Source organism: Chiloscyllium punctatum, chromosome 14, assembly GCF_047496795.1.
Source record: "Chiloscyllium punctatum isolate Juve2018m chromosome 14, sChiPun1.3, whole genome shotgun sequence".
Lineage (NCBI taxonomy): Eukaryota > Metazoa > Chordata > Chondrichthyes > Orectolobiformes > Hemiscylliidae > Chiloscyllium > Chiloscyllium punctatum.
Window position 1 is genome coordinate 672,429 of NC_092752.1, and position 25,100 is coordinate 697,528.

At 43.7% G+C, this 25,100-nt stretch overlaps 1 protein-coding gene across 2 annotated transcripts in view; it reads right to left on the reverse strand.

Annotated features, from left to right (window-relative positions):
- The window catches only part of LOC140485525 (solute carrier family 49 member A3-like), a 97,907-nt gene extending 78,348 nt beyond the window's left edge, over positions 1 to 19,559 (reverse strand). Inside the window, exon 1 of one of the 2 annotated variants that reach the window (XM_072583704.1) lies at positions 19,401 to 19,559. In XM_072583704.1, the coding sequence (XP_072439805.1) occupies positions 19,401 to 19,535 (135 nt within the window). In that variant the 5' untranslated portion in view covers positions 19,536 to 19,559. Of the gene's footprint in view, positions 1 to 19,261; positions 19,377 to 19,400 lie in introns of those variants that run through there. The other variant, XM_072583705.1, reaches the window with a different exon arrangement.
- Between the last annotated feature and the right edge of the window lie 5,541 nt (positions 19,560 to 25,100).

A 25,100-nucleotide genomic window follows, 5' to 3' on the forward strand; every position in this document is an offset into this window, starting at 1 on the left:
CACTTGGAGGTCGCCACTGATGATGTTATCTAGCCAGGTAATGAAACATTTCAGTGAGCAAACCTACACCCTATTCCCTGGACCATTCTGCTAAACTGTCTAAATCTTTTTGCAGGAGAAAGCGAGGACTTTTTGCAGCCTCCCCACCTCCGCAGTACTACCTGCCTGTCCACCTAATTTTGTATCATTACACTCAGGGGCGGCACGGTGGCACAATGGTTAGCACTGCTGCCTCACAGCGCCAGAGACCTGGGTTCAATTCCCGCCTCAGGCGACTAACTGTGTGGAGTTTGCACGTTCTCCCCGTGTCTGCGTGGGTTACCTCCGGGTGCTCCGGTTTCCTCCCACAGTCCAAAGATGTGCAGGTCAGGTGAATTGGCCATGCTAAATTGCCCGTAGTGTTAGGTAAGGGGTAAATGTAGGGGTATGGATGGGTTGCACTTCGGCGGGTCGGTGTGGACTTGTTGGGCCGAAGGGCCTGTTTCCACACTGTAATGTAATCTAATCTAATTAGCAAACTTCGCCAGAATGCCTCCAATGCCTTTATTCAGATCATTAATATATAAAGTGAACAGCTGCGGCCCCAATACTGAACCCTGCCTAATCTAGCCCCATTTGCCAGCCCTTGGCCCATATCCCTCTAAACCCTTCCTATTCATATACCCATCCAGATGCCTTTTAAAAGCTGTAATTATACCAGCCTCCACCGCTCATTCCATACAATTACCACCCTCTGAGTGAAAAACATTGCGCCTTAGGTCTCATATTTTCCCCCCCTCACCCTAAACCTATACCCTCTAGTTCTGAACTCCCTTACTCCAGGGAAAAGACCTTGTTTATTCACCCTACCCATGATTTTATAAACCTCTATAAAAGGTCACCCCTCAGCCTCCGATGCTTCAGGAAAAACAGCCCCAGCCTATTCAGCCTCTCCCTTAAACTCAAATCCTCCAACCCTGGCAATATCCTTGTAAATCTTTTCTGAACCCTTTCAAGTTTCACAACATCGTTCCAATAGGAAGGAGACTAGAATTGCATGCAACATTCCAAAAATGGCCGAACCAATGTCCCGTACAGCCACAAGGGGATCTCCCAACTCCAATACTCAATACTCTGATCAATAACGGAAAGCACACCAAACGCCTTCTTCACTATCCTATCTACCTGTAACTCTACTCTCAAGGAACTATGAACTTGCACTCCAAGGTCTTTGTGTTCAGCAACACTCCCCAGAACCTTACCATTAAGTTTAAGTTTTGCCTTGATTTGCTTTTCCAAAATGCAGCACCTCACATCTATCTAAATTAAACTCCATCTGCCACTCCTCAGCCCAATGGCTCATCTGATCAAGATTCCATTGTAATCGGAGATAACCTTCTTTGCTGTTCACTACACCTCCAATTTTAGTGTCACCTGCAAACTTACTAACTATACATTTCTTACATTCACATTCAAATCATTTACAAAAATGACAAAAAGTAGTGGACCCAGCACAGATTCTTGTGGCACTCCGCTAGTCACAAGCCTCCAGTTTGAAAAACTCTCACCACCACCACCACCACCACCACCCTGTCTTCTCAAACTATTTGAGCCAGTTCTGTATTCAAATGGCTCGTGCTCCCAGTGTTCCATGGAGAACCTTGTCAAACACCTTACTGGAGTCCATACAGATCACATCCACCGCTCTGCCCTCAATCCTGTTACTTCCTCAAAAATCTCAAATTCTGATACGATTTCCCATGCACAAAGCCATGCTGACTATCCCCAAACAATCCTTGCCTTTCTAAACACATGTAAATTCTGTCCCTCAGGATTCTCTCCAACAACTTGCCCAACTCAGATGTCAGGCTCACCAGCCTATAGATCCCTGGCTTTTCCATACCATCTTTTTTTAAAACAGTGGCACCACGTTTGCCAACCTCCAGTCTTCCAGCACCTCACCTGTGACTATTGATGATACACATATCTCAACAAGAGGTTCAGCAATCACTTCCCTAGCTTCCCAGAGTTCTAGGGTACACTTGATCAGGTCCTGGGGATTTATCCATCTTTATGCAATTCAAGATATCCAGCACCTCCCTCTTTGTAATATGGACATTTTTCAAGAAGTCACCATCTATCTCCCCACATTCTGTCTTCCATGTTCTTCTCCACAGTAAATACAGATGCAAAATACTTGTTTAGTATCTCCACCAATTTCCTGTGGCTCCACATGTAAGCTGCCTTGCTGATCTTTGAGAGCCCTACTTCCTCCCTAGTTACCCTTTTGTCCTTAAATGTATTTATACAAACCCTTTGGATTTTCCCGAACCCCATTTGCCAAAGCTCTCACACCTCTTTTCTGCCCTTGTATAATTGCAACCACACTTCTTTACTTTTAAAGTTCAGTCCTTTTACAATAAATGCCAGGATTCCATTTACCTTTCATATTATATGCTGTGACTGCGTACCCACTTCCTGCAATTCATACACTTGGCCATCCATATGGCCTCTACACTGACACTTTGAATCTGCATTCAATTTATTAACAATTTGCCCCTCTTTACCAGCTGAAATGGACAACCTCACACTTTTTTTTTCACTCTCTCTTCACAGAAAGAGCGGGAGCAGCAGGGGGAAGTGACGACGACCAGAGAGGCAGCCGAGACCCGGAAGCAGGTAGAGCGTAAGCTTACCTGCGTAGGTTTGTTTCCCCTTTAAAAGCGCGCAGCTGAAGAACCCGAGGCACTACGGAGGTAGTGCCTCCCACCCGCCCTCCTCCTCTAACCTAATAATAAGATCCGTTGTGGTAAGTAGGTAAATGCTGAATTTTGCTTGTTGTATTCTTGAGACCCAGTTTTGTTTTAAAATAAAGATTAGCTTTAGAGGGATGGCAGTGAAGGCAGTGCAATGTTCCTCCTGCAACATGTTTGAGGTGAGGGATGCCATGGACGTCCCTGCTGATTACACTTGCAGGAAGTGCACCCATCTCCAGCTCCTCCAAGACCATGTTAGGGAACTGGAGCTGGAGTTGGATGAACTTCGGATCATTCGGGAGGCAGAGGGGTTCATAGATTGGAGCTATAGGGAAGTAGTAACTCCAAAGATGGCAGATAGATGGGTGACAGTGAGGGGGACTGGGAGGAAGCAGCCAGTGCAGGGACCCCCTGCAGCCGTTCCCCTCAAGAACAAGTATACCGTTTTGGATACTTGTGGGGGGGGACGACTTACCAGGGGTAAGTGACGGGGCTCAGGCCTCTGGCACGGAGCCTGTCCCCACTACTCAGAAGGGAAGGGTGGAGAAGAGCAGAGCAATAATAATTGGGGACTCGATAGTTCGGGGCACAGATAGGCGGTTTTGTGGGAACGAGAGAGACTCACGTTTGGTATGTTGCCTCCCAGGTGCAAGGGTACGTGATGTCTCTGATCGTGTTTTCCGGGTCCTTAAGGGGGAGGGGGAGCAGCCTGAAGTCGTGGTCCATATTGGCACCAATGACATAGGTAGGAGGAGTGCTGTGGATGTTAGACAGGCTTTTTGGGAGCTAGGTTGGAAGCTCAGAGTTAGAACGAACAGAGTTGTCGTCTCTGGTTTGTTACCCGTGCCACATGATAGAGAGTCGAGGAATAGGGAGAGAGAACAGTTAAATGCGTGGCTACAGGGATGGTGCAGGAGGGAGGGATTTCGGTACTTGGATAACTGGGGTTCTTTCTGGGGAAGGTGGGACCTCTATAAACAGGATGGTCTGCACCTGAACCTGAGGGGCACCAGTATCCTTGGGGGGAGGTTTGCTAGTGCTCTTGGGGGGGGGGTTTAAACTAACTCTGCAGGGGCATGGGAACCCAGACTGTAGCTTTAGGGTGCAGGACCTGGAGTGTAGGGAGGTTAGGAATATGGCATCAATCTTAAAGGAGGGTGCCTGTAAACAGAAGAGTGGCTTGAAGTGTGTATACTTTAATGCCAGAAGTATACGAAATAAGGTAGGTGAACTTGCAGCGTGGGTTGGTACCTGGGACTTCGATGTTGTGGCTATTACGGAGACATGGCTAGATCAGGGACAGGATTGGCTGTTGCAGGTTCCAGGGTTTAAAATGTTTTAGTAGAGTCAGAGGTGGGGGTAAAAGAGGGGGGGGGGGGGGGGGTGTGGCTTTGCTTGTCAAAGATAGTATTACAGCGGTGGAAAGGACGATGGACGAAGATTTGCCATCTGAGGTGGTTTGGGTTGAGGTTAGGAATAGGAAAGGTGAGGTCACCCTGTTAGGAGTCTTTTACAGGCCTCCTAATAGTCCTAGAATCGTTGAAGAAAGGATTGCGAAGATGATTCAGGAGAAGAGTGACAGTAATAGGGTGGTTGTTATGGGGGACTTTAACTTTCCTGATATTGATTGGGAAAGCTATAGCTCCAGTTCGTTAGATGGGTCAGTGTTTGTGCAATGTGTGCAGGAGAGTTTCCTGACACAATATGTAGATAAGCCTACAAGAGGTGAGGCCATACTGGATTTGGTTCTGGGTAACGAACCAGGCCAGGTATTAGAACTAGAGATAGGTGAGCACTTTGGGGACAGTGACCACAATTCGGTGATTTTTACTCTGGATGGAGAGGGATAAGTGTGTACTACAGGGCAAGAGTTATAGCTGGGGGCAGGGAAATTATGATGCGGTGTGGCATGACTTAGGATGTGTGGATTGGAAAAGTAGATTCCAAGGCGAGAGCGTAATTGATATGTGGAACTTGTTCAAGGAGCAACTATTGAGTGTCCTTGATAAGTACGTACCTATCAGGCAGGGAGGAAAGGGTCGTGTGAGGGAGCTGTGGTTTAATAAGGAATTGGAATCCCTTGTTAAATGGAAGAGGGCTTTGTAAAGATGAGGCGTGAAGGTTCAATAGGGGCGATTGAGAGTTATAAGGTAGCCCGGAAGGACCTGAAGAGAGAGCTAAGAGCAGCAAGGAGGGGACATGAAAGGTCCTTAGTTGGTAGGATTAGGGAAAACCCTAAGGCTTTCTATAGGTATGTTAGGAATAAAAGAATGACTAGGGAAGGAATAGGTCCAATCAAGGATAGTAATGGGAAGTTGCGTGTGGAGGCTGAAGAGATTGGGGAGGCGCTGAATGAATACTTTTCGTCAGTATTTACTCAGGAACAGGACATTGTTGTCGATATGAATACTGAGGCACGAATAAGTAGAATGGATGGCTTTGAGATATGTAGAGAAGAGGTGTTGGAAATTCTGGCAAGGGTGAAAATAGATAAGTCCCCTGGGCCTGATGGCATTTATCCTAGGATTCTCTGGGAAGCAAGGGAGGAGATTGCAGAGCCATTGGCCTTGATTTTTGTGTCTTCTTTGTCTACAGGAGTAGTGCCAGAGGACTGGAGGCTAGCAAACGTGGTTCCCTTGTTCAAGAAGGGGAGTAGGGATAATCCTAGTAACTATAGGCCAGTGAGTCTCACTTCTGTTGTGGGCAAAGTCTTAGAGAGAATTGTAAGGGATAGGATTTATGCACATCTGGATAAGAATAACGTGATCAAGGATAGTCAGCATGGTTTTGTGAAGGGCAGGTCGTGCCTCACAAACCTTATTGAATTCTTTGAGAAGGTGACTAAGGAGGTAGATGAGGGGAAAGCGGTAGATGTGGTGTATATGGATTTTAGTAAGGCTTTTGATAAGGTCCCCCATGGTAGGCTACTGCAGAAAATACAGAGATATGGCATGGAGGGTGAGTTGGAGGTTTGGATTAGGAATTGGCTGGCTGGAAGAAGACAGAGGGTAGTAGTTGATGGCAAAGGTTCATCTTGGAGTGCCGTCACCATCGGTGTTCCGCAAGGATCTGTTTTGGGACCATTGCTGTTTGTCATTTTTATAAATGACCTGGAGGAAGGGTTAGAAGGTTGGGTGAGCAAGTTTGCGGATGATACGAAAATCGGAGGAGCTGTAGACAGTGAGGAAGGATGTGTCAGGTTACAGCGGGATATAGAGAAGCTGCAGAGCTGGGTAGAAAGGTGGCAAATGGAGTTCAATGTAGCTAAGTGTGAGGTGATTCACTTTGGTAAGAGTAACAAAAAGATGGATTACTGGGCTAATGGTCGGATACTTGGTAGTGTGGAAGAGCAGAGGGATCTTGGTGTCCATGTACACAGATCTCTGAAAGTTGCCACCCAGGTAAATAGTGCAGTGAAGAAGGCATATGGCGTACTGGCTTTTATTGGTAGAGGAATTGAGTTCCGGAGTCCTGAGGTCATGCTGCAGTTGTATAAGACTCTGGTGCGGCCGCATCTGGAATATTGTGTGCAGTTTTGGTCGCCATACTATAGGAAGGATGTGGAGGCACTGGAACGGGTGCAGAGGAAGTTTACCAGGATGTTGCCTGGTATGGTAGGAAGATCCTATGAGGAAAGGCTGAGGCACTTGGGGTTGTTTTCATTGGAGAAAAGAAGGTTTAGGGGTGACTTGATAGAGGTGTACAAGATGATTAGGGGGTTAGATAGGGTTGACAGTGAGAACCTTTTTCCACGTATGGAGTCAGCTATTACAAGGGGGCATAGCTTTAAATTAAGGGGGGGGTAGATATAGGACTGATGTTAGGGGCAGGTTCTTCACTCAGCGAGTCGTAAGTTCATGGAATGCCCTGCCAGTAGCAGTGGTGGACTCTCCCTCTTTATGGGTATTTAAGTGGGCATTGGATAGGTATATGGAGGATAGTGGGTTAGTGTAGGTTAGGTGGGCTTTGATCGGTGCAACATCGAGGGCCGAAGGGCCTGTACTGCGCTGTATTCTTCTATGTTCTATGTTCTATTATCCACATTAAACCCCATCTGCCAGATTCTGGTCCATTCTCCTTGCCTATCAACATTCATTTATAGACTTTTTTCTCCTTGTCACAGCCTGCTTTCCTGCCTACTTTAATATCTACTGAGAATTCTGCTATGTTACGCTTTGCCCTGCTTGCAGAAGCATATATACTATATACAGCAAACTTTGTTTTAGTGACACCTTATGAACTGGCGCCCTATAAATGATAAATCACATACAAACATTGGAAGTTTACTCTATCATCTTTGCAATGTCCAAGTAGACAGTTGAGGGTGGAAGGGAAAAGGCACTCTGCTGGTAAATTTTACTTAAGCCCAAGTTGCGTTATTATTTAAGTGAGTTATGCTGTGAATAAAGTATAACAGTGATGTGTATACCTCCTGCATTAGCTGATTTATGTAGTCACGTCTACCTATGTTCAGTGAGGAGCTTTGTTTGCAAGAAGTACAGGCAGCCATAGTAAGCAAGGACATATAGATCATCGGATGTTTAGATAAAGTGAGGCATACAAGGTTATGGCGGTACAGGGGTGCAATAAGCAAGAACAGGATTTGAAGTTAGAGTCCATTCAGTCTAATAACGGTAGGGTAGAAGCTATTCTTGAACCTATTGTGTGTTCAAGCTTCTAGATCTTCTACCTGATGGAAGAGGTTGTAGGAGAGCATTAGCGGAGTAGGAGGGTTATTTGATGATGTTGGCAGCCGTTTCATGGCAACAAGTATCAACGGAATCCATGGATGGGAGGTTGGCTTCCATGATTGTCTGACTATGCACACTTTTCCATAGTTTCTTATGGTCCTGGCCAGAGCAGTTGTAGTACCAGGGTATGCAAGTGGATAGTATGCTTTCTTTGGAGCATCTATAAAAGTTGATGAGGGTCCTTATGGACATCTCTTTTTCTGAGTATTTGTTTTTATGTAGACCACATGGACCTCCTGAGCAACTTGAGAATGTGTATTGGGTATAAGCAGGCAGAGAAAGAGTTAAATTCTGAGTTTTGTGAAAGGCGTTCAGCTGAGCATGACTCAGATCAGATAAGAACATGCAGTTAACAATGGGGTGCTGGAAGCAAGGGTAATGAGTTAACAAGGTGAAAAAGTAGTCATTGTGTACAGCCATTTAACAATATTGGAAGCATTCAGTATGTAAGGTCAGATAACCAAGGGAAAGTATCCATTATACGAATCCAGTTAACAAGGTTAAGAACATTCATTGTCTAACAGTAGACGGCTTGATCTCTATTATTGACACTTGCTGATTATAATGGTTACCCAATTAATAAGTAGGTTGCCTTATCCGGATGCTACTCCCTGTAAAGTGACTAGTTCATGAAGAAACTCTTGTTCAAGAGAAGATCGGAAACCCATGTCCCTGCGCACATGGGCGATCTCAATCTCTCTCTAGGGCCTGGAATAAAGAAAGGTAAAACTACAGTGTCACCTATGTTTTGCTTTGACTGAAGAGAGAACAGGATGACAAACTGGAATAATTGATCAACCAGCATACTCCTGTTCCCATGAGTGCCAGTTAATAAAACGTTTGCTGTATATAAAAATCATACCTTACATTACACTAAAGTCAGATTAGAAATTGCCCATATACAACACACAACATAAAGACATTACATCACATACTGCAATTATGAATTAGGTCACCATACTCCTTCTGGACTATAGTGCTGCTCTCTTTCGAGTGTTATGGACCAGGCCAGATCTCTCAAAACATGTCAAGAAGGTAGCCCGGACCCTAACTTTGCTATTTAAGCAGGTGTAAAGTGGATATTCCAGGAGAGAATTAGCTGGTCAAACCACTTAGTTTGAAACAAAACAGAATTAATTTAGAAGATTACTGAATGAAACATGAACAGAGAACGGAATACAGAATAACTTATCCTATCTGAAAACCCAACAGATCATCCCAACTTAATGATGCTGTTCGAAATACTTGCAATAATCTCCCTAAAACACCCTTGGCACAAAAGGTAAAATCAAACAAGTTCTTACATGATAAAAGTCAAGAGACAGAGTACCAGCCAGGACCTGCTTCTGGGTCCACCAATTTTTGCACTACTGCTAAAAACAAACCAGAGAAGAGCTGAGCTGGGAGGACTGGCCACACCCCTTTCATTGGACAAGTGTTTTTTTGGAAATTGAAAGCCTTCTGCTTGAGGGAGCATCTGTCAGCTATTATCAAATTGGCCCCGAAACCCTTCAACCTCCAGACTTTTCAGAGTCAGTCATTTACAACCTCTGAAAAAAAAGGATTGCATAACCTTGTTAAAGGAGCAGTTTCGTCATGAGAGAGATGACCTGCTATGGTTTAACCAAAGGGTCACCATGCCTAAGGCAAGGATAGATTGAGAATTAAAATGCTTCATGGTAACTTCGACCAGTGCAGAATCTGAACCAACATTGTAGGCACAACTCTGCATCGCAAACCAGCCATCCAGACAACAAGGGTTGCAATAGTTACAAATCATCACAAACCTTCAAACTCAAGCAATTTGAAGCCTTGCAAGATGACTGAAATCACAGTTGAATATTTTGTTAAACTTCTACACAGAAAGACAATGTCTAAAGCAAGGCTGATAGATCACTACAATTAACACTACAATGGGATAAGATGAATAGCTAAGATTTTTCTTTAGAATAGGAGAGTTCAAACATAAAATTAAGGAGACAGAAGAAAGATTTAAAAGGGACCTAAGGGACAACTTTTTCAGAGGGTGGTTTGCATGTGGAATGAACTGCCAGAGGTAGTGGTAGATGCAGGCACAGTCACAACATTTAAAAGATATTTGGACAGGTACACGAATAGAAAATGTTTACAAGGATACAGGCCAAACACAGCCAAGTGGGACTACTTTAGTTTGGAAAACTTGGTTGGCATTGACAAGTGGGACAAAGAGTCTGTTTCTATGCTATAGGACTCTGACTATCACTGCCTTCTGTGTGTTACCAATCCACAGTCTATGTTAGTTCATTATCCCAATATTGTGAACTGTTATTTTGCGCAACCAACTTTAAGGTGGTACCTTATTGGGCGGCACAGTGGCTAGCATTGCTGCCTCACAGAGCCAGAGACCTGGGTTCAATTCCCGCCTCAGGCGACTGACTGTGTGGAGTTTGCACGTCCTCCCCGTGTCTGCGTGGGTTTCCTCCGGGTGCTCCGGTTTCCTCCCACAGTCCAAAGATGTGCAGGTCAGGTAAATTGGCCATGCTAAATTGCTGTAGTGTTAGGTAGGGGGTAAATGTAGGGGTATGGGTGGGTTGCGCTTTGGTGGGGTGGTGTGGACTTGTTGGGCCGAAGGGCCTGTTTCCACACTAAGTAATCTAATCTAATTGAACATCTTCTGGAAATCCAAATACATTTTAATTACCAGTTCACCTTTATTAACTTTGCTTGTTTTATCCTGAAAGAAGTCTAGCAAATTTGTCAAACAAGATTTCCCTTTCATAAATCCATGCTGGCTATTCCAACTGTCCTCTTTCAAATAGATTCTAGCATTTTCTCAATGACGAGTTGAACGGACTTGTCTTTAGCCCCTTCAGTTTGTCAAGTAATCCGTGTCTCAGCTAGAAACCATTAACTCTATTTGTTATCTTCAAAAGTTTATAGTGTTGTCCACTGTGAAGACTAATTTAAACTAATTTTTTATTGAAAGCTATTTCCATATTTCCCATTATTTCCTAGTTGCAGTTCGAAGGGTCCCTCATTACTCTTTCTTAGCTCTTTTCTTTTTATATACCCACAGAAACTCTCGTTGTTTGTCTATTGCATGCCAGAGTACTTCCTTATTCAAAATCTGCACCCCGCACTCCCATTAGTTTTTAGTGCTGGTTCTGAAAACACTACCAATCCTACCAGTTATTACGGATTTGTATGTCTTGGTTTTGAATGAATTCTCTTCTTAACAGCTGTTAACGACCAGTGTCATTCTTCTTACTGAATCCTTCCTTTTGACGAAAAGGAATTTTGCTGAGCATTATGAAATATCTGCTTCAAAGTCTGTCTCTGCTCATCTCACCTATCCCCATGGTCGGCAACTCTTCCTTCATACCTCTGTACATGACCTTCTTTAAATTCAGGACATTGCAAATTAAGTTTGATGGAGAGCAAGCCAATGTTGTGTTATGGTCACTATACCCTGGAAGCTAAACTTCAAGATCTCTTTTCAAAGTGACCTTATGACATTGCTAGATTTGCAATGTACTCTACAAATTTGTCTTCCCTTTTACACTTGCCAACCTCATTTGTCCAATCAATAAGCAGAACAAAGTCATCCCTGACTACTGTTGTGACCTTCTTAAATGTCTCCATTACTTCCTCCGTTTGTATGTCGACTCCAATGAGACAACTCCTCAGGGACCAAGAGACTACTCCTACTCATGACTAATTTTCCTGACTACTCCGGATTTCCAATCAAACTAATTGCACACCATGATCAATTGGACAAAGAAAAAGGGAGATTTTAGGGCTCAAAACAGTAGTAATCCAAGAGGTGCACCAAATGTGCAAGAGCAACTTAAAAAGGAAATCATGAGAGCAAAAAAGGGAGCCTGAAAGGAGAACAACAAGTAAAATGAAGGATAGCCCTCAGTTATTTTACAAGTCCATGAAAGGTAAAATGATAACGAGGAAAAGAGGTATCCCTCTCCTGCCCCATTAAGGATCACAGTGGTAATGTGTTCGTAGACCATAAGACTAAAAGATGTAGTACCAGAATTAGCCACAAGATCTTAAAAATAGGATAAAAGGCTGGGACAACACCAAGAGCCAAAAGGCATGTACTGTGCTATACTGTTCCATGTTATGATACCTTTTTGAACCCAATTCTCCCGCCTTCTCTCTGTAACCTTAGATCCCCTTATTAATCAAGGACCTATTTCTGTCTTAAATACACTCAATGACATGGCACCCACAGCCCACTGCAGCTCTGAGGATTCACCATATTCTGGCTGAAGAAATTCCTCTTCATCTCACTTCTTGTCCTTTGCTGGTGTCTTCCAATGTGAACACTGATGCTAAGTACCTATTCAGTTCCCCTGTTATTTCTTGGTTCACCATTACTACTTCTCCAGCCTCATTTTCCAGTGCTCCAGTATCCACTCTTAACTCTCTTTCACCTTTTAGATAAAAAAAACTCCTATAATCTTTCATATTATTAGATAGCTCTCTCTTACTTCAACTTTTTAAAAAAAAATTATCCTTTGCTGGATACCCAATCTTCTTGGCTTCCCATTAATCGTCACCACACTATTTTCTTTGCTTTTATATGGTTCCTAACTTCCCTTCTTAGCCAGGGTTGTCTCATCCTTCTCTTACGATGTTTTTTCCTTCTTGGGATGAAGTTCAACTATGCCTCGCAAATTACCCCCAGAGTCTTCTTCCATCACTGCTCCACTGTCTGCCCTGCGATTCGCCCCTTCCAATCAACTCTGGCCAGCTCCTCCATCATGTCTTGGTAGTTAGTTTTACTTGACCATAATGCCAACACATGTGATTCAGCTTCTCCCTCTCAAAATGCAGAGTGGATTGTCACATTATGGTCACTAGTCCCTAGGGGTTCCTTCACCTTCAGCGCTCTAATTAAATCTGCCTCATTACACATCACTAAGTCCAGAATTATCTATTGCCTTGTGGGTTGTACCACAAGCTAGTCCAAAAACACCATCTCAAGGGATTCCACGAGTTCCTTTTGAGATCCACTACCAACCTGATTGTCCCAATCCAACTGCATATTGAAGTAGTTTTCCATGATTATTGAAATACTGCCTTTCTGACATGCTTGCTCTATCTCGATTTATTCTCTGCTCCACATCCTGAGGTTGTACACAAATCCCATCATGTTCTTTACTCCTTTGTTATTCCTCAACTCAACCCACATAGATTCTACACCTTTCAACTCTTTATCACAATTTATTTCATTTATTAAATGAGGGAATCGCAGCCCCTGCCCATCAGACAGTCCTTTCAATAGACATGCATCCTTAGATATTTCGTGCCCAGCCCTGATCCCTTTGTAGGCACGATGATACCCACAACATGATATTGCCAATTTCAATCCAGTTAAAAATCACAACACCAGGTTATAGTCCAACAGGTTTAATTGGAAACACACTAGCTTTTGACGCTCCTTCATCAGGTGGTAGTATTTCATATACTGCATGCATTTAAATATAACATTCTCAAGTCTTGCATTGACTGTCCCTGTTTTCTTAGTTGCCTCCTTATCTGAAGTTAGATTCCTGACCCTTTCCAAACGTTGTCCTAGTGAGAGATCTAGAAACTTTAACCTCTGCTGATCCCTTTCTGACTTTAACTTTTTCCTTACTTTTCCATTCAACAGAACTCACCCACTTCACTATGTAGTTTAAAGCTTTAATCGATAGTGCTCATTATGCATAGCCAGAGGACAAGCATAGGATTCTAAGTGAATATTGTGCATCAGTGTTCACTAGTGAGAGAGATGATATGGGTATGAAGGTCAGGGAAAGGGCTGTGGTATGATTAAATCAATTAGCTCAGACAGAGAGGAGGGTCTGAATTGTTTAGCAGGCTTAAAATTTGATAAATCCCCAAGAACAGCTGAAACGCATCCCAGGCTGTTAAGTGAGATAAGGGAAGCAGCAGTAAGTCAGATGGACTGATCAGTGGCAAATAGAATTCAATTTGGTTAAGTCTCAGGTGCAGCACTTAGACAGAACAAAGGTGACAAGGGGATACATGACCAGAAGGACCCTGGGAAGCATCGCTCAGAGGAATCTTGTGGTGCATGACCACCAGTCCCTTCAGAGAGCAAGATAGGAGATCAAGTGATTAAGGTAGCATATCGGACACATACCTTTAATGTCTGAGGCACAGAGTTTGAAAACAGGGAAGTTACGCTGGCACTGTAAATAACGTTGTTTAGGCTACAGAGTATTGTATGCAGTTCTCCAATTCTAGGAGAAATGCGATTGCACTGGAAAGGTGCAGGGATCTACCAGGATGTCGCCTGGGCTCGTGAGTTTCAGTTATCAAGAAAGATTGAGTAAACTGGTATTGTTTTTCTTGGAGCCGAAGAGACTGTGGGGAGTTACAAGTGAGATGCATACATTGAGGGGCATTGATAGTATAGACAGGAAGGAACCTTTCCTTTGGTGGAGAACTCAATGATCAGGTGCTGTAGATTTGAGATAAGGGACAACAAGTTTACAGGAAAAATGTTTTAACCCAAGGCAGGAGATTGGCGTGAGCTAATAAAACAAGTATAAATAGCCTCCTTCTGCACCATAATAATTCTGAGATTTCATGTCAGGTGGTGGTGAAGTCGACTTTTCAGGTAACCCTTCCTCAGGGCTAGGTGTGGGAGTTTGGGGAGCTGCAGATCCTACACATCTCCAGTCCTGAGGAAGGGTCACGCCCGAAATGTCAACTTCGCCACATCCTGATGCTGCCTAGCTTGCTGTGTTCTTCCAGTCTCCTGCCTGTCTGCTTTGGATTCCAGCATCTGCAGTCTTTTGTGTCCCTGATTACAGTGTAAGTTTGGTGTAATTACTCAGAGGTGTGACTCTGCCCTGAAACCTCAGAGACCTCCCTCTCTTCCTGATGTTTTGCCGTGTCTGCAGTTCAGGCTCTTGTCATCAAATTTGAGCTGAAGTTTCTCATGCAGCCAAAGCTGATATTTATTTTGTTTTGCAATATGACAATCCAGCTTGACCCACTGCAAGTCAGTAACAAATGATTCAAAATCGACATTAAAGGCCAAAAGTACCTGGGAAGGGGCGATAAAGAGGTGGCACAAGGAATCCAAGCAATGAGATTTTTATAGTTGCCAAAATCTGGAATAACTTCAATATTGTAAGGATGCGAAACTAGTTTTAAATGAAATGCAACCTTGACTCATCCTTAGCAAGATGCCAAATGACTGCCATTACATAACATCAGTTCTCTTTTTGTTTTTACCACAAGCCTCAATGTGTCAATCCTTAAAGTTTTCACATGGTCGAGATTTAAGTCTGTTTAAATATTGATCAATAAATATATGATTAAAGTAATTTAACTTGTTCAGTTTTCTATTGCTTTACCAAAATATTTAGAAATGCTACAAAATGTGATAGTCAATTCCAATTTCTTGTTTCAAAAGAAGGAGGGCACATTATTTCTCCCTGTGAAAGCACTTTTTTGAAAAGAAAAAGGAACAATCTCAAAAATGAAGAGGTTGCAACTTTGTTGAATTCCCCAATAAAGTCTGCAGTCTGAAATTAGTCCAGATAATCAGAACTGTTAACTGTATATCATTCTCTCATAAACAAATGACTAACAGATATGAAAAGAAATCTACCAGCTTAAATAACTTGCCCTCAGTTATTACTCTTGTTGTTACTGATGCTAATTCAAGGGTTAAGTCAATCACTTAGCTAAAACAAACAAGGGCAAAATCCAGTTACGTGAAATAGGAAAGGAGACAGAAAAGCACAGAGATAAAATCTCATGCCAACAAATTTAAAGAAAAGATCACAAACACAACCCACTTCTACCATAGTCAATTTCCCAATGGGAAGTTACATTGCCCCAGTTGTTTCTGTGCCTTCAGCTATAATGAGTAACTAAAACTAATCTCATCTCTAATTGGACAGTGATCAATTTAATTGAAGATTGTATTTTGGTTTTCAGAAAATTTAAACTGAGAAGTTAAATAATCCCAAGAATAACTAAGCTGTTCATACAGGAACACCATAGTAATTAAAGCCGAGAATTCAACTTACTTTAAAAAGTCACTACAGTTAAAAATCTCAGTCAGAAGTGATATGGCATCAGGTTATCATCCAACAGATGTATTAGAAATCACAACCTTTCAGAGTGCTGCTGCTTCGTTAGGTGAAGTGCACCACCCCAGGCCAACACCAGCACCTCCACAATCATAGTTAAAAACCACAACACTTCTGTCTCTCTCTCTCTCTCATTTGGTGTGCAGAGTTTTCTGCATTTTTCACCCTTCATACCTGCATAGCAGATATTTTACAAGAACGCACAGCTGTATTTTTTTCTTATATCATTCTGACAATTGTTTTCCATTCTTATGGATGTCCAGGAAACAAACAGAATGGGTCCTGTAGTTGGATTTTATATATCTATTACTTCTACTTGTTTCCAAAACTTTTCTAAAAAAAGCAAAGCCAATTCCCACATTCTTTTACCTTCTGCAAAGGTCACTCAACAATTTATTGAACTTTACAGTTAACTAAAATTGGCAAGTACTAATTCTTTTGCAATGCATTTTTGAAGTTTACATTGCAGTGACACTCCAGTGGAAATGAGACTCAACTATATTAATGTACTACATACTAAAGCACATGTATTTGAAAATATATTACCATTAAAAGCTGACAAATACATCATCAGGAAACTCCTGACACAATCAACCAAAGATGGCCTGTACAATAAGTACATTATTACAGCAGACTGAATACAACATCACCAGTTTCAAGATCATCCAATCAAAACAACATATAAAGGGTAGGGTAAAAGAAAAATCATTTTTGCACCATCATATTGCTATCAGTCATGAAAATAATTGATGTTCTGCAGAAGCAATATGATAGGCATCCTGTAGCAACATTTTCAGCAGTAACAGATTACTGATGAATAGAGATTTATCTTATTGAGGATGATTCTTCCTCAGATGGCAGGATGAAAGAGATGCCAATGCTGGCTGAGAGCCTGCAGATGAACTAAGGATCTCTACCTTATACTTACACATTCTCCCATAGAGAGGACAGCGGTGGCCAGTTAAGGGTACTAAAATTGTTCACTTAAACAGCTGCAGTCTTTCACTGTCTCTCAGTGACATTGCTCTGTTGTCCTTGAACTGGAGTGGTTCAATTGGTCATTTCAGAGGACAGTCAAGAGTCAAGCACATTGTTCAGAGTCTAGGATAACATAGGCCAAACCAGGTAAGGATGCCAGTTTTCTTCCCCAAATGACATTTGTGATCTAGATGGATTTTTATAACAGTGATACTTGTCATGGCTATCGTTACTAAGACTAGCCTTATATTTCAAATTTTATTCAGTGAACTCTAAAACTATCAACTACCATGGTGGGATTCAAATCCCCAACACCATAGCATTAGCCTGGACTTCTGGTTTACTAAGCCAGCAACATGATCACTAGGCACCATTTGCTCACTCCTGTTCACAACAATGTCTTGGCATAAGTTTTGATGAGTTGGCATTTCAGTCACAATTGGGCATCTGCTTCCATGTGTTGATATTAATACAACCACACCTTCACAAACTTTGAAATGATCTTGGAAATCCTCCTTTTGATCCCCCCCGAATATACTTCTTGAAGTGAAATAGAATGTTTGAAATTCTGAAATCAAGCATTTTAGCACCAAGTCCTGTTCACATCAGTTTATGCAAGATAACCATGCTAACTGAGCATTAAAGTCAGATTTCCTCTTTTGTCATCCTATTTGATTCACAGAATCTTAAACTGTGTTGAGGTTGTCATCCTCAGGCCTCAATGTGGCGAAAGTTTTGTTCAAGGTTCAAAACCACAAAAATGTCAGAAGGACCACTGCCCAACAGATTTGAGTTATTATTCAGTCCAATATCATGATTCTCAAAAACAAAAAATGTTTAACTTAAAGCTGAGCTAGTACACAGGACTCTGGGGTGTATGTTATTTACTTTTTGGGTTAGATATCCTTCAATATATGGAAAATAAAAGACTTTTTCGAATACCTCACTGCAAATCTCAATTGGATTTGATCCATTTGATGTGATTTGGTATAGGACTTTGTGCTACTCAAGGCAAGTTCTGTGCAATGCTGAATACATAAACTTTGTGGTATTTCTGTAATGATTACTAACTAGTTCAATGTCAGCAGACTGCAGTTCTACTTAAGTAGCGATTGGCTTGATTTCAGCTTTTAGACAGTTGAGGTTAGTGCTGTAGTTATACCTTCAAATAGCATTATTGCAGCATGAAAGATTGACAACAGAATCACTGCTATGACACACCTATCTGGCATCTATGGTGGAGACATTACAAAGTACTGTTACTTGTACACTGCCATAAAATTCTGTTACTGAAATTAGTTGGTCTCCCAAAACCCACCAAAGGTCTGTTTGATTAATCATTCAAAAGCCTTTGATTAGTAAAGTACGTAATTTATAAAAGGGTCAGCATTTTTCTGGGATTGAGTGTGTTGTGAAGAACATGTCAGTTACTCATCTATGGGTTGGAAGCCATAGTCAGACTCTGGAAGCATCTCCACTACAACTGAAGAGGGCAATTAGTCACCTAGCTAGGGCTTTCTCAAATGTTGAGGGTAGCACTATTCCGTACAGGTATTATACTCAACTTGTCACCTTTCTTGAAAATTTCAATTGTCATGACATCTCTAAAGGTTGCTTGGAATTTCTTCATTCAGAAATTGGTCATTTACCTGAGAAATCTACATTCCTCCTCCATATTTCAACATTTCCAAGCTATATTTCGTGGTTTACAGCAGAAACCATTTATTCACCATCAGATTATTGCCCTTTCAGTTAGAAGCTATAGTGCAAAAGCAATCACAACCTGCATCAACAAGGCCAAGATAGCAGCCCTTATACAGCCTGCGTGGAGACAAGGAAGACAGACAAGAAAACAGATAAGGTAGACTCTATTCCAGAAAGCAAAATCCCAAGAATACAGAATTTGTAGATTACAAAAGCAAAATATGCAAATGTTAGCACTGGCATCAACCAGGACAAACACATGAAGAGACTCCATGAATTTTCTGCTAAAATCAATTCTGAACTCAAAGATGTTTAGGACTAACCTTGGATTCTGAGGAAAAGGTGAAAGAAATCTTCTATCCTAACCTATATGAACCTTTGCTAACTCACTCTACAGACAAGGTCTTAATTCTTGAGGACATGAGGATGGGATCAACCTCAAAACTTTGGGATGGACACCATTGTTAAACATCATTGGTGTTCTTCTTGTGTGCACTGAAGACATCCTCATGTTTTCTGATAGACACTTTTGCCAAAGATATTTCAAGACATCTAGACAAAGTTCAAAACAGTTATATACATGATAATCAGAACAAGCAAGATCTCTAACTCAGTCAGTCTTGGTAGTTGAGACAACCCCTAATTAGGAGCTGACAGCCACAATAGATATGGAAAACATTTCAGGTCGTTCACACAATAAAGTGCTCACATGAAATAACATCCAAGACAACCGGCAACCTTTGAATCCTCTTTTAACATGTCAAGAAATCCTAAGACATCTCGAAAAGGAATCAAAATGATTTGATCAAAACACATAATGCAAGTTCGTTATTTACAATTCGTCAGTATTACAAATCTGGCAAATGTTCAAACTTCAGGGAAACGTCTACCAAACAGGCAACGTCAAGTTCACCAGAGATTTCGCAGTATGAAACAGAAACAGCGGCGAGAAATGCAATACAAGGGACTCGGCCCTTACCAAGGCAATACCAGATTTCTGGAGCCTCAGCTCAAGGACCAACAGCAATGGAGCCAACATGGTGACCTGCTGCAGTCCCTCAGTGACAACCATCGAGGGGCTCTCCAGACACATCACCCGCTCAAAGCGCCTATCATACCATGGCATTGGAGCAGCTCAAAGCACTGCTGGCGAACAACACCAACCACCGGCGCCGATAGCTCTGATAGCGCAACACCAGACCAGCCTCTGATTCACGGTCACGGTCGCCATCGCTGCCTTTCGGCTCCATCATTCTCGGGACCCGGCAACACAACCACCACCGCGCAGGCGCCCCATCCACTGCACACGTCCACATGGCCCTCGACCAATCGGCTGAGGGCAACGGTGCCTGAGATCCCGTGATCAGCCACACCTGGTAACCGGCAAAACCCGGCACCGGATCTCCTCCCATTCCCCAACAACCCGGAAAACCCGGCACCGGATCCACTCCCATTAAACCACCAGTAAACCTGGCACTGGGTTAACTCCCGTCCCACAAACAGCGCAAAACTGATTCTGGATCCACTCAAATTCCTCAACCTATGCAAAATCCGGCTCTTGATCCGCTCCATTCCTCACCCATCACAAAACCTGACTCCGGATCCACTCCTATTCCTCAAACACCACAAAACCCAGTTCAGAATCCATACCCGTTCCTTAACTACCGGAAATCCAACTCTGGATCTACTCCCATTCATCCTACTACACAACACAACTACTGATCCGCTCCCATTCCTCAAACAGTGCAAAACTCAGCTCAGGCTACACTCCCATTCCTCAAGTGCAGCATGGTCGTTCAGTGGTAAGTACTGCTGGTTCATAGCGCCAGGGATCTGGGTTTGATTCCAGACTGGGACAAGTGTCGACATGGAATTTCTACATTCTCTCCATGTCTTTATGGGTATCTGGCAGGTGCTCCAGTTTCCTCCCACAATTCAAAGATGTGCAGGTTAGGTGGATCCACCATGGTAAATGTGGGATGACAGTGTGAAGGTAGGTCTTCAAAGACGTGCTTCAGAGGGTTTATGCAGACGCGGTAGGCTGAATAGCTTCTCTCTCTGAATTATAGGAATTCTATTATTTTAACTGCCGCAAAACCTTGCTGTGGATCCACTCCCATTTCTCAACTATTACAAATGTCAGAAATGATTTCACACCCCTTAATTGGCAGGATGGTAGGAACAACGCAAGGGGAATTAAGGACATAGACCGGGACTAACATAGTATTAAGGGCTTGGATGAGGAAGAATTTAGGAGAAAGTGAGGACTGCTGATGCTGGACATCAGAGCTGAAAATGTGTTGCTGGAAAAGCGCAGCTGGTCAGGCAGCATCCAAGGAACAGGAGAATCGACGTTTCGGGCATAAGCCCTTCTTCAGGAATGAGGAAAGTGTGCCAAGCGGGCTGAGATAAAAGGTAGGGAGGAGGGACTTGGGGGAGGGGCGTTGGAAATGCAATAGGTGGAAGGAGGTCAAGGTGAGGGTGATAAGCCAAAGTGGGGTGGGGGCGGAGAGGTCAGGAAGAAGATTACAGATTAGGAAGGCAGTGCTGAGTTTGAGGGTTGGGACTGAGACAAGGTGGGGGGATGGGAAATGAGGAAACTGGAGAAATCTGAGTTCATCCCTTGTGGTTGGAGGGTTCCCAGGCGGAAGATGAGGTGCTCTTCCGCCAGCCGTCGTGTTGCTATGGTCTGGCGATGGAGTCCAAGGACCTGCATGTCCTTGGTGGAGTGGGAGGGGGAGTTGAAGTGTTGAGCCACGGGGTGGTTGGGTTGGTTGGTCCGGGTGTCCCAGAGGTGTTCTCTGAAACGTTCCGCAAGTAGGCGGCCTGACTCCCCAATATAGAGGAGGCCACATCAGGTGCAGCGGATACAATAGATGATGTGTGTGGAGGTGCAGGTGAATTTGTGGCGGATATGGAAGTATCCCTTGGGGCCTTGGAGGGAAGTGAGGGGGGAGGTATGGGCACAGGTTTTGCATTTCTTGCGGTTGCAGGGGAAGGTGCCGGGAGTGGAGGTTGGGTTGGTGGGGGGTGTGGACCTGATGAGAGAGTCACGGAGGGAGTGGTCTTTTCGGAACGCTGACAGGGGAGGGAAGGGAAATATATCCCTGGTGGTGAAATCCGTTTGGAGGTGGCGGAAATGATGACAGATGATACGATGTATAAGGAGGTTGGTGGGGTGGTAGGTGAGGACGAGTGGGGTTCTGTCCTGGTGGCGGTTGGAGGGGCGGGGCTCAAGGGCGGAGGAGCGGGAAGTGGAGGAGATGCAGTGGAGAGCATCGTCGATCACGTCTGGGGGGAAATTGCGGTCTCTGAAGAAGGAGGCCATCTGGGTTGTTCGGTATTGGAACTGGTCCTCCTGGGAGCAGATGCGGCGGAGACGAAGGAATTGGGAATATAGGATGGCATTTTTACAGGGGGCAGGGTGGGACGAGGTATAGTCTAGGTAGCTGTGGGAGTCGGGCGATTTATAGTAAATGTCCGTGTTGACTCGGTCACCCGAGATAGAAATGGAGAAGTCTAGGAAGGGGAGGGAGGAGTCTGAGACAGTCCAGGTAAATTTGAGGTCAGGGTGGAAGGTGTTGGTAAAATGGATGAACTGTTCAACCTCCTGGTGGGAGCACGAGGCAGCGCCGATAGAGTCATCGATGTATCGGAGGAAAAAGTGGGGGGTGGTGCCAGTGTAGCTGCGGAAGATATCCTACGAAGAGGCAGGCATAGCTGGGGCCCATGCAGATGCCCATGGCTACTCCTTTGGTTTGGAGAAAGTGGGAGGATTGGAAAGAGAAGTTGTTCAGGGTGAGGACCAGTTCAGTCAGTCGAAGGACTGTGTCAATGGAAGGACGGTGGCAGGAAAGGAAGAAGCGGAGGGCTGAACTGAACTGGTCCTCACTCTGACACTGACACCCTCCTTCGACTGACTGAACTGGTCCTCACTCTGACACTGACACCCTCCTTCGACTGACTGAACTGGTCCTCACTCTGACACTGACACCCTCCTTCGACTGACTGAACTGGTCCTCACTCTGAAACCTTCCACCCCGACCTCAAATTTACCTGGACCGTCTCAGAACCTTCCACCCCGACCTCCCATTCCTAGACATGACGGTACAGAGAACACCGAACGGAGAATTCACCACAAAGGTTTACAGGAAAGCCACACACACAGACCAAGTCCTAAACTATGAAAGCAACACCCCAACACACACAAAAGAAGTTGCATCAAGACACTGTTCAAAAGGACCACAACACACTGCAGTACACCAGAACTGCAAAAAGAGGAAGAAGAGCACCTATACAATGTATTCGCCAAAAACGGATCCCCGCGCAATTTCATCAACAGATGCCTAAGGGAAAGACAACGGAGTGAGGACATGCCACAACCCAAAGGACTAGCCACACTACCATACATCAAAAACATTTCTGAACTGACAGCCAGACTACTGCGACCACTAGGACTCATAACTGCACACAAACCCACAGCCACTCTCAGACAACAACTCACCAGGACGAAGGACCCGATACCCAGCATGAGCAAAACCAATGTAGTGTACAAAGTCCCATGCAAGGACTGCACAAAATACTACATAGGACAAACAGGAAGACAGCTAACAGTCCGCACCCATGAATACCAACTAGCCATAAAACGACATGACCAGCTATCCTTAGAAACCATACACACAGATGACAAGCAACATGATTTCGACTGGGACAACACTACTACTATAGGACAAGCCAAACAGAGAACAGCCAGGGAATTCCTAGAGGCATGGCACTTATCCACAGATTCAATCAATAAGCACATCGACCTGGACCCAATATACTGGCCACTGCAGCGGACAGCTGAAACTGACAACCGGAAGCGGCAGATACAAATCACTATAAATGCCGGAGGAAACTTCACAGGAGGCTCCCAAGCACTGAGAATGTCACCTAGACAGGGGACGAAACGTCTGCAACACCAATTCCCAGCTCGGCGAACAGAACCACAACAATGAGCACCCGAGCTACAAATCTTCTTCCAAACTTTGAATTGATACAGTACCTATTTCTAATTAACAGGAAGGTAAATTCAGACACAGATTCTTGCAGGTAATTCTCCAATCCAGGAGGAAACAAGGGAGATTTCAGAGAATGTAGCAGCCAGGAATCATTTTACGGAAGCTCCAACTCGTCGGAACCGAAATAGCGTCTGATCGTTACAGCTAAAAGTACCAGAAAGCGTGATCTGCGAGAACTGGCCAGTCTCTTTACATTGTTACAACTGCTTTATTGGTCAGAGTATTGAGTACAGGAGTTGGGAGGTCATGTTGCAGCTGTACAGGACATCGGTTAGGCCACTGTTGGAATATTGCATGCAATTCTGGTCTCCTTCCTATCGGAAAGATGTTGTGAAACGTTAAAGGGTTCAGAAATGATTTATAAGGATGTTGCCAGGGTGGGAGGATTTGAGTTATCGAGAGAGGTTGAATAGGCTAGGGCTGTTTTCCCTGGGGCATTGGATGCTGAGGGGTGACCTTATAGAGGATTATAAAATCATGAGGGCCATGGATAGGATAAATAGACAAAATCTTTTCCCTGGGGTGGGGTAGTCCAGAACGAGAGGGCATAGGTTTAGGATGAGAGGGGAAAGATATGAGACCTAAGGGGCAACGTTTTCATGCAGAAGATGGTATGTGTATGGAATGAGCTGCCAGATGAAGTGGTGGAGGCGAGAATAATTGCAACATTTAAAAGGCATCTGGATGGGTATATGTATAGGAAGGGTTTGGAGCTATATGGGCCAGGTGCTGCCAGGTAGGACTAGATTGGGTTGGGATATCTGGACGAGTTGGACCGAAGCATTTGTTTCAGTGCTGAACATCTCTATGACTCTATGCTTCAAAAAAAAACCTAAAGGCCTCGTCTGAATGTTGACTGAGGCCATCTCCTGTAGTCACTTTGGTACCTCTGCCTTCACAACCACTCTGTAGGAAAAAAACCCAGGACAACATAACCTTTTTAAAGTGACAGCATTGTCATAGAGACATCTGGCATGTGGGATACTCTCAAAAGTGAGATAATGAGAGTTCAGGGACAGCAGGTTCCTGTAAATGTGAAAGGCAAGGCTGGCAGGAGTATGGAATATTGGATGACTAGAGATATTGAGGCACTGGTCAAGAAAAAGGAGGCATATGTTAGGTATAAACACCTGAGATCAAGAAAATTTCTTGAAAATATAGAGGATGCAGGATTACACTCAAGGGGAAAATCAAGAGGTCAAAAAATGGACATGAGATTGCTTTGGCAGATAAGATTAAGGACAATCCAAAGAAATTCTGCAAATATTAAAGAAAAAAGAGAAATAGGGAGAGAAGACGGCCCAGTAAAGATCAGTGAGTCCATGTATGTGTAGAACCACACGAGATGAGCAAGATCATAAATTAATATTTCACTTCAGTATTTACCATGGAGAAAGATCTAGAAGCTAGGGAACTCGGAAATAAATAGTGATCTCTTGAAAATAATCCACAATACAGAAGAGGAGGTGCTGGAGATTTAAAACACATGAAGGTAGGTATAGGAACACATGTGGGACCTTATCAAGTTGGAACGTATCCCAGGACATTGTGGGAAGCCAGAGAAAAATTGATGGGCCCCAAGCAGAGATATTTTTATCATCAACAGCCACAGGTGAGGTACTGGAAGACCAGAGAGTGGTTAATGTTACATCATTATTTAGTAAATGCTGCAGGAAAGGTCAGGGGACTGCAGACTGGTGTGCCTGATATCAGTTGTGCTTAAGTTGTTGGAGGGGAGTCTGAGAGTCAGGTTCTGCA